Below are 9,605 nucleotides of genomic sequence, written 5' to 3'. Positions count from 1 at the left end.
CAGTATTTCAATTATAAACAGTTTTTCTCGGTGGTGCTGTTGGCCTTGGCTGACAGTGACTATCGGTTTATAATTGTCGATATTGGGGCCTATGGAAGCTCTGCGGATGCTGGCATCTTCAGGGCTTCCAGAATGGGGAACGGCTAGCATCTAACCAGCTCGACCTTCCGGAACCTAGACAGCTTCCAGGATCTACAGGACCACCAGCACCCTTTGTCATTGTGGGTGATGAAGGTTTCGGACTGTCCCCTCACCTGATGCGTCCATTCCCTAGGCGTGGCTTAGATGAACGGAGGCGCATTTTTAACTACCGCCTTACCCGTGCAAGACGGTATGTGGAGTGCGCCTTCGGAATTCTAAGCAGCAAGTGGCGTGTGTTCCAGAGCTCCATTCAGATGAATCCTGAAAATGTGACAAAGGTTATCCAAGCGTATGTTGTCCTCCACAATTTTCTGAGGATTCATGAGTCGGCAGTGGACGCAGAGCTGAACCATTTCTCAACTAATTCCATCGCTTTGGACTACACACAACATGGAAGACTTGGAGTGTCTGGACTGGCAGTCCGTAATTTGTATACAGACTATTTTGTATCACCTGAGGGAGCAGTTCATTGGCAAAGGTATGTGCTTCATCTGCCAAATTAAAATTTAATAGGGACTGTTGTATTTCCTGTTTATGTTACAAATGTTTTAGTAGTTAAAGTTGCAGTAGTAGAGTAGGGACTCGCAAGAGAATGAGGACCCTTGACGCGGGTTGCGAGCTAATGTATTTCTGTCACTTTTTTTTTAAATTATTAAAAAAATGTGATTCTTTGCATTCGGCAGAAATGCAAACCAATATCTCATTATGTTTTTCAATAATAATAAATACAAACACATAATTAACTATAAACTTCTTTTATTCTTTGCACAAAACAGTGTCATCAAACAAAAACAAAACTATATAATATTACAAATTTATAAATTGTAAAATGATTGAGAAGGTGCAGGGTCATGATGGGGTCGTGGAACAGCCTCCCCCTGCTGCATGTGCCGATACTGCTGTTGAGAAGGTCCTGGCATGCCATACCCTGGACGATCTTCACTGAATAGTGGCATTGAGGCTTGATATGGTGGCTGCTGGCTGGTTTGAGCGGTTGCTGCAGGTGCTGGAGGGACAGAGCGGAAGGTGCTTCCATCACACCCCCGCCTATGAAACTCTATGGCATGATGGATTTCACGTGGGTCAGGATGTGTGGCAAAAATTTCGACCACTTCCATTAGGGCTGTTTGGCACCTGATCTGCCTCTCAATTGGCACTCTTTTTAGAATATTTGAAAGAGCGCGACAGAAGGTGCCCTCTTCGGTTTCTGTCGCTCTTTTCTCCAGGTGTTCTAAAACCCGCAAGTCGACCGCCTGCCTTGGCTCTGTACATGTTCGACCTTTATTGGCAGAACGTCGGCGTTTACCTCGGGGTATAATTTCGTCTTCCGGTTCCGTGGCACAGACTGGATTATCCTCTGTTGTATTTTCAGCAGGCACTGGAGTGGAAGTGGACCTAGCAATCCCCAAACCTACGTCAGCCTCTTCTATTTGAGTGGCATCAGAGTCTTCTGCCTCCAGATTATCCTTGGTTCTGTTGGAAAATGAAAACATAATGTTAGGGAATTTACGTAGTAATTTAACGTCATGTCTACAGCAGGGCAAATACACTATGTAAACATATGCAGCTTATCCGATGGGCTGCCTAGAGGGAATTATGTGCTTGAATAGACCGTATAATTGGCCACACCAACAATACGTACTCTTTTAACATACTCACATGCATCACTACATGCAGGGGCGTAACTAGGAAAGACTGGGCCGCCTAGCAAACTTTTGACTGGGGCCCACCCTACACTGGGTGTCACACAACCCCCCCCCCCCCCTTGTAGATAGTGCCATTTTTACAGCCCCCCCCACCCCTGTAGATAACGCCATATAGCGCCCCACTGTACACTGTATGGCGTTATCTATAGGGGGACTGTATGGCGTTATCTACAGAGGGGGCTGTATGGCGCTAACGCCATACAGGCCCCCCTCCCCCCCCCCATAAAAGTGTTCAGTGGCGTCCCGCTGTAGCAGCCATAGCGGACATGGTGGAGCTCCCTCATGCCGCGGTCCCCGTAGCAGTCGCTACGGCGGTAGTTACGCCACTGACTACATGGCCAGACTACAATGATCAAAGTATATAAGCAATACTTACGGGCCAACCTGCATGACATCCAGAAGGAACGACAGCTGTTTTGTGTACAGGTATGGTCTTTTTTTCTGTCGTCCGTCTCCGCTCTTCCCCTTGTCATTCAGCTCACGCTTAAATTGGTCACGGCATGTGTTCCATCATGTTTTCACGTATTCAACTATGATATAAAATAAAACAATCACAGATCAACATATTTGAAGTGTACATGTTGTTTTTTTGCTGAAAATGTTGGTGCAGATTTGGGGCGTTTACGCAACAAATCTGCACCAACATTTGCATATTTGACAGGTAATTGAGACGTTGCAGAAACGACTGCGTACTTGCCACAGTTTTCTGTTTTCTCATTTAATTCAACATCAATTCAACCACATCTGCCCGTGCCCACACGACAGCTGAACGGCTGAAATTACGTTGATGTGTTCAGGATAATGCATCCACGTAATTTCTGCCGTAAAGGCATGTGCAGGTGCTTGAACGGGCGTAATTGGCGCTGCTTTTAATTGGAGTCAATGAATAACGTCTCCAATTACGGCACAATAAGTGACAGGTCACATCTTTGACGCGGGCGTATATTTACGCGCCGTAATTTGACAGCGGCGGTTAAATATACACCACGCTTGAACACACAAACGTCAGCCCATTGCTTTCAATGGGCAGATGTTTGTCCACGCTACTGCGGCGTATTTAGCGAACGTACTTCAGGGCAAAAAGCCCCGAATTACGTCCGTAATTAGTGTGTGTGAACATACCCTCATAGTGACATGTCACGTTTTGATCGGTGGTGGTCCGAGCCATGAGACCCCCACAATCTCACGTGCACTTCTGCAGCTTCATTTCAGAGATTGGTGGGTGTTTCAGTGATCCAACCCCCACCAATCAAAACTTCAGGCATTTCATTATGACATGACATGACAGGAGTACTCAGAAACCGCATCAAGGTGTGAAACTTACCCATGCGTTTCTTTTGCACGTTCGTTGCCTTCTCCCACTCAGGATGCACCTCACTGCAGACCTCCTGCCAGGCAAGATCTTTCAGATTCCTGTCAGCATACTCTTCAAGGCGCTTATTCCATAGACAGGGCTTGTGCTGGACCAGGATGATTAGCTTCTCCACGCTAATTGAAGCCATGCTGCTCTCTGCTGCTTTCCTGCACTGTCTCCAGCCTTCACGACGACGGAACTCATTCCCGGTCGTCGCCTAGCAACACTTCCGCAAATCCGCAAACTGCGGATGACACACGGAGGTGTATCCGCATTTTCCACGGGCCCATTGACTTCTATTGGCATGTCCGCATCGAATTTGCGGCCCGTAATAAGACATGTCCTGAGTTTCTGCGGCACGGATTTGCGGACATGCGGAGACCCGTGAAAACACGGATAGTGTGTATGGGCCCATAGAAATGAATGGGTCCGCAATTCTCCCATGGATTTGCGGGGGAATTGCGGACGCAAAAACACGGTCGTGTGCATGGGGCCTTAGGTTTGTGAATTCTCCTGATTAAACCAATGACCCGTCACTCACCTTGGCTCTTTCAGTGCTGTGCAGCATTGTTTACATAGCCTCCTGAAGCTCCCCCCAGATACCATTGATGCTGTATGCATCATATCCATTGGTCGCGCCGTCACCATGGGGCCGTCACGATCTGTGGGCTGACGTCTTAATCACCGATTGTTCCAGGTCCAATCGACGCAACCCAGGTAGGTGGGGCTATAGCCGTATAAGGCTCTATTGTTTCTCCGGCGTGTGCTTAGACCAGACATCAGTGTCTAGTGCACGCCATTTGAAACAAAAATACTACAGCATAACATGTGCTGAGCGGTAGTCAGTTAGAAATCCACGCCGGAATCCTGCAGCATAGTATGTGCTGACCGGCAGTTAGATAGATCAATCGCCGGAATCGTTCAGCATAATATCTGCTGACCGGCATTGTGACAGATCAAGGCAATTTATACCCCTGAGGACCCTCCTCTTTTTATTTAGAGGCGCAGAAACGCGTTGGGAATCTTGCTTGTTTGTGGCAACTAGACAAACTATTATTTATTTACTACGTTTGTGGAGTTGTGTAGTGATGGGCTGATAATGTTCTAACTGTTATGCACTTTCAATTTAGTGTCTTCAGTGGTTGGCCACCGTTCACACTCCACAAAGCGTCGATGATCTGTGTTGCCAACGCCTGTATTCAGATCCTTGGCAATTAGTGCCCTATTTTTTACATTGAACATTTAATAAATTGTATTTTTAAATGTTTAGACAGGCAGTTACATAGTTACATAGTTAGTACGGCTGAAAAAAGACACATGTCCATCAAGTTCAACCAAGGGACGGGAAAAGGGAAGGAAAAATTTCTACACATAGGAGCTAATATTTTTTTGTTCTAGGAAATTATCTAACCCTTTTTTAAAGCCATCTACTGTCCCTGCTGTGACCAGCTCCTGCGGTAGGCTATTCCATAGATTCACAGTTCTCACTGTAAAGAAGCCTTTTATCGCCTCTGCAGCTTGAACCTTTTTTTCTCCAGACGGAGGGAGTGCCCCCTTGTTTTTTGAGGGGGTTTTACAAGGAACAGGATTTCACCATATTTTTTGTATGTGTCATTAATATATTTATATAAGTTAATCATGTCCCCCCTTAGTCGTCTTTTTTCAAGGCTAAATAGGTTTAATTCTTTCAATCTTTCCTCATAACTTAAATTCTCCATGCCCCTAATTAGCTTCGTTGCTCTTCTTTGTATTTTTTCCAACTCCAGGGCATCCTTTCTATGAACTGGAGCCCAGAACTGGACTGCATATTCTAGATGAGGCCTCACTAATGCTTTGTAAAGTGGTAATATTACATCCCTGTCCCGCGAGTCCATGCCTCTTTTAATACACGACAATATCCTGCTGGCCTTTGAAGCAGCTGATTGACACTGCATGCTGTTATTGAGTTTATGATTTACAAGTACACCCAGATCCTTCTCAACAAGTGAATCCGCCAGTGTAGCTCCCCCTAGGACATATGATGCATGCAGGTTGTTGGTACCCAGGTGCATAACTTTACATTTATCTACATTAAACTTCATCTGCCAAGTGGACGCCCAAACACTTACTTTGTTTAAATCTGCCTGCAATTCATGAACATCTTCCATAGACTGAACTATATTACATAGCTTGGTGTCATCTGCAAAAATAGAAATAGTGCTATTAATCCCATCCTCTATATCATTAATAAATAAGTTGAATAATAGTGGTCCCAGCACTGAACCCTGGGGTACACCACTTATAACTGGGGACCATTCAGAGTAGGAATCATTGACCACAACCCTCTGGATACGGTCCTTGAGCCAATTCTCAATCCAATTACAAACTATATTTTCTAAACCTATAGTCTTTAATTTACCCATTAGGCGTCTATGGGGGACAGTGTCAAATGCCTTTGCAAAGTCCAAAAACACTAAATCCACAGCGGCCCCTCTGTCTAGGCTTCTGCTCACCTCTTCATAAAAACAGATTAGGTTAGTTTGACAACTTCTGTCCTTAGTAAAACCGTGCTGGCTGTCACTTAGAATGCTATTTATTGTCACATAATCCTGTATATAGTCCCTCAATAGCCCCTCAAACATTTTCCCCACGATGGATGTTAAGCTTACTGGTCTATAATTACCTGGGGAAGACCTAGAGCCCTTTTTGAAAATAGGCACCACATTTGCCCTGCGCCAGTCCCTTGGCACTATACCAGTCACTAGAGATTCTCTGAATATTATGAAAAGGGGGACAGAAATAACTGAACTAAGCTCTTTAAGAATTCTAGGGTGTACCCCATCTGGTCCCGGGGCCTTGTGCACATTTATTTTATTTAATTTAATTTAATTTTCAGTGTATTTTCATATCCAATTAAACGTATACCTTACACACTGATTATTTTGGAATACAACCTCTCACATGAAGCATTGCTGTGGGGAATTAGAAGAAGACATTTTACAAGCTTGCAGAGCACACTGTATTGATACTGCCCAGTTCCAGCATTCTTTATTTGTGAAAACTGATTCCAAAATTCATCAATTCTGACGCTTCCCATGAATGAAACATCACAGCTTTGATAGTCCCTGAATTCACTTAGCCGTTTGTCCATGTCTTGGGCACCAATTACATGAGGGAATCTATTGATTACAGTGTGGACGTCCTCAATACTTAATGACAACCGCAGATCGGGATTAACAAATGAAAGACGTATAAGTAATGGGTCCCCCAAAGGCATCACCTTTTTCATATAGTCCAGTGCTTTGCAATAAAAGGCATCAGTCTCCCTGGCAAATTTCTGGAACATTGAGGTATCCATTAGGTTCTCTCTCCTAGAATAGTTTTTTGTTTCAAATCCAATGAGAATATCCTCCTGGGGCAGCTGCACAGATGGGTGAGAATATTCAATGTCCAAGATGTTAACAGCTCTAGCCATTACAGCTGGCTGGACAAATCTGACCATCAGATTTCTGTACAGTTTTAACATTGCTGGGTACAAGTGGTGTACCATCGGCGCTTCTGTTTGCAAAAGTACATTAAAATAATTAAATACAGGCAGTACAGAGTGCAAAAATAAAAGATAGACTTTTGTCATTGGATTTTGGAAACTGGCAAGAATGCGCTTTTCCCTAACGCCAAGTGAATCGTTGTCTTCCCCAAAAATAAGACTTGAGGGTATCCCAATGAAACAAGGTCCTTTCAACAGACTTTTCAAGTGATAGCCAACGGGTCTTCACATGCTTCACTAGTTTTCTAACGCCAGTGTTACAAAATGCCATGTACTCTTGGAAGGTATTCACCCTTTTTGCACTTTTTTGGAAATTAAAATAAATGTCAACAATAAGGTCTTCCACACTTACGGACAAAGGCTTTGCTGCGTGTTCAGCCATTAGATGGACTAAGTGGCAGGGACAGCCCACTGCATACATTTTTTGTACTGACCTCTGAGCACTTCTTATTCTAGACACCACACTGTTATGTTTTCCCTGCATATTGGCTGCATTGTCAACTGAATATATAGCACACATATTCCAGTCTAGATTATGTTTTTTTAACATGGTGTCAACTGCATAAAAAAGGTCTTGGGCTCTACCAGATGAGCATGAGACCATGTCTAAAAATTCCATCACAATTAGCCCTGTTCCTGGATGTTCGTATGTGACAAGTACAAGGAAGTACTTTTCAAATTGGTCAGAACTGGCATCCAATGAGATGCCAAAATATTTTCTGTGGCCTTGGTTGACATCTCTAACATTATGGAGAGCCTCTGGAGCTATAGCACCCTGAATAATATGTGTAGTCTTAGTTGCTGCGCACGGACATCTTTCAGCAATCTTGGAATATGTAAACATCCTCTTGGCTAAAGGCCGTACATGATCACTTGTGGCTATCGAGATGTTATGCTCAACCAGAAAACCAGTATTGGTGATAGTATTTTCTGCTCATTTTAAATCAGAAGCAGGAAAGAAGGAAGACACCGGTATTGACTGTGCAACAGCTCTGGCTGATCCTACGTTTATCTGTGCTTATATGGCTGGTTATATCATTATAACCACCATGGCTCACAGAAAAATCACATGTACAAAGTTCACAGAAAGCATACAAAAGTCCTCTCCGGGATTTTTTTTATAAATGGGTGCTCTTTCATCCAGGCATCTTTAAATTGGGAGAGCCTTTTTGTCTTTTTCTTAGGCAATTCACAAGATTGTTCAGCCATGATACTTTTTAAATGCCTTTTGATAAATTGAAGCCATTTGTTTTGGAGAGAGAAGCCCATATACAACACATTACACTTATGGCAGAGGAAGCTTTACTGAAATAAGGAACTCTTTTAACTAGGCAAATACAACTCCAACAGATCTATTTTAACCCCTTCCCGCCGCAGCCCTTTTTCAGATTTTCATTTTCGTTTTTCCCTCCCCACCTTCCAAAGGCCATAACGCCTTTATTTTTCCGTCGATATAGTACTATGAGGGCTTGATTTTTGCGGGACAAGTTGTCGTTTTTCGTAGCACCATTTATTTTGCCGTATAATGTACTAGGAAACGGGAAAAATATTATTTGTGGGGTAGAAAATGAAAAAAACAGCGATTCCGCCATGGTTTTTTGCGCGCCATTTTTACGGAATTCACTGTACAATTAAAACAACATATACATTTTATTCTATGGGTTAATACGATTACGCCGATACCAAATATGTGTAGGTTTTTCTATATTTTACTACTTTTACAAGTAAAAACCTAAGTGTAAAATAGAAAATTTATTTTGTTTCGCCAAATTCCGAGAGCCGTAACGTCTTTATTTTTCCGTCGATTAAGTGGTATGAGGGCTTATTTTTTTTGCGGGATAAGCTGTAGTTTTTAATAATACCATTTTGGTGTAAATGTGACGGTTTGATCACTTTTTATTTCATTTTTTGTGGGAGATTAGGTGAACAAAAAAATAGAGATTCTGGCGTTTACAATTTATTTATTTTTTTACGGCGTTCACCGTGCGGGTTAAATAATGATATATTGTGATAGTTCAGACTTTTACGGACGCGGCGATACCAATTATGTTTATTTATTACATTTTTACTATGTTCTAGGGGCAAAATGGGAAAAGGTTTTTTTTTGAACTTTTAATATATTATTTTTTTTTTACACAAAAAAAACAACTTTATTTAACTCATTTTTACATTTTTTATTAGTCCCCCTAGGGGACTTCAACCAGCGATCGTTAGATCGCTTGCACGATATACTGCAATACTAATGTATTGCAGTATATCGTGATTCTGACAGTCTCCTATGAAGCCCTGCCGGAGGCAGAGCTTCATAGGAGTACCAAGATGGGGGACTTCGTCAGACCCCCAGGCAGCCGTGTGAACCAACGGCTCCCCCCGATCTCGGCGCGGGGGCCGTTGAGATGTTACAGGGGGTGTCCCCCCTGTTTTTAGTAATTTAAATGCCGCGATCTCTATTGAACGCGGCATTTAACCCGGAAGTTGCGTGTTACAGCCGACACACTCGCTCTATGGAGCGGACTCAGCCCGTGAGCCTGCTCCATATTCCCCCACCCGGCGTGCGCCGTATATATACGGCGGATGTCGGGAAGGGGTTAAGGCTGTATTCCCACACTGTGTGACTGCTACCTTTTAATTATTGCCCTAATACTTCACTATTTTTTGTATTTGTGTTGGGGTTATATTTAAACGCCATATTATAAACAAAGATTTCCGCTTCAGCAATAATTCTTGCTTTTGGATATCAAAAACACAAACAAGAATAAATACTGTCGAAGAAAATCTTGGTCTATAACAAAGATGTCATGCTGGAACTTTGAAAAATAACAAACAGACAACATGAAAACTTTTAAAAACCAACTTTATTTAACAGAGTAAACCAAAC

The 9,605-nt window shown here is 43.0% G+C and overlaps 1 protein-coding gene across 1 annotated transcript; it reads right to left on the bottom strand.

Annotated features, from left to right (window-relative positions):
• Nucleotides 1–956: 956 nt before the first annotated feature.
• Nucleotides 957–2,346, bottom strand: LOC142741700 (uncharacterized). Its single transcript, XM_075851042.1, has 2 exons — nt 2,224–2,346; nt 957–1,614 (listed from the first exon to the last, which is right to left on the bottom strand). Exons 1-2 carry the CDS (start codon nt 2,235–2,237, stop codon nt 957–959), a joined length of 672 nt encoding a protein of 223 aa, XP_075707157.1. The 5' UTR covers nt 2,238–2,346.
• Nucleotides 2,347–9,605: the final 7,259 nt, after the last annotated feature.

Source organism: Rhinoderma darwinii, chromosome 2, assembly GCF_050947455.1.
Source record: "Rhinoderma darwinii isolate aRhiDar2 chromosome 2, aRhiDar2.hap1, whole genome shotgun sequence".
NCBI classification, from domain to species: Eukaryota; Metazoa; Chordata; class Amphibia; order Anura; family Rhinodermatidae; genus Rhinoderma; species Rhinoderma darwinii.
The sequence above is the reverse complement of the archived record's forward strand: the minus strand, read 5'-3'. Positions and strand labels throughout refer to the sequence as shown.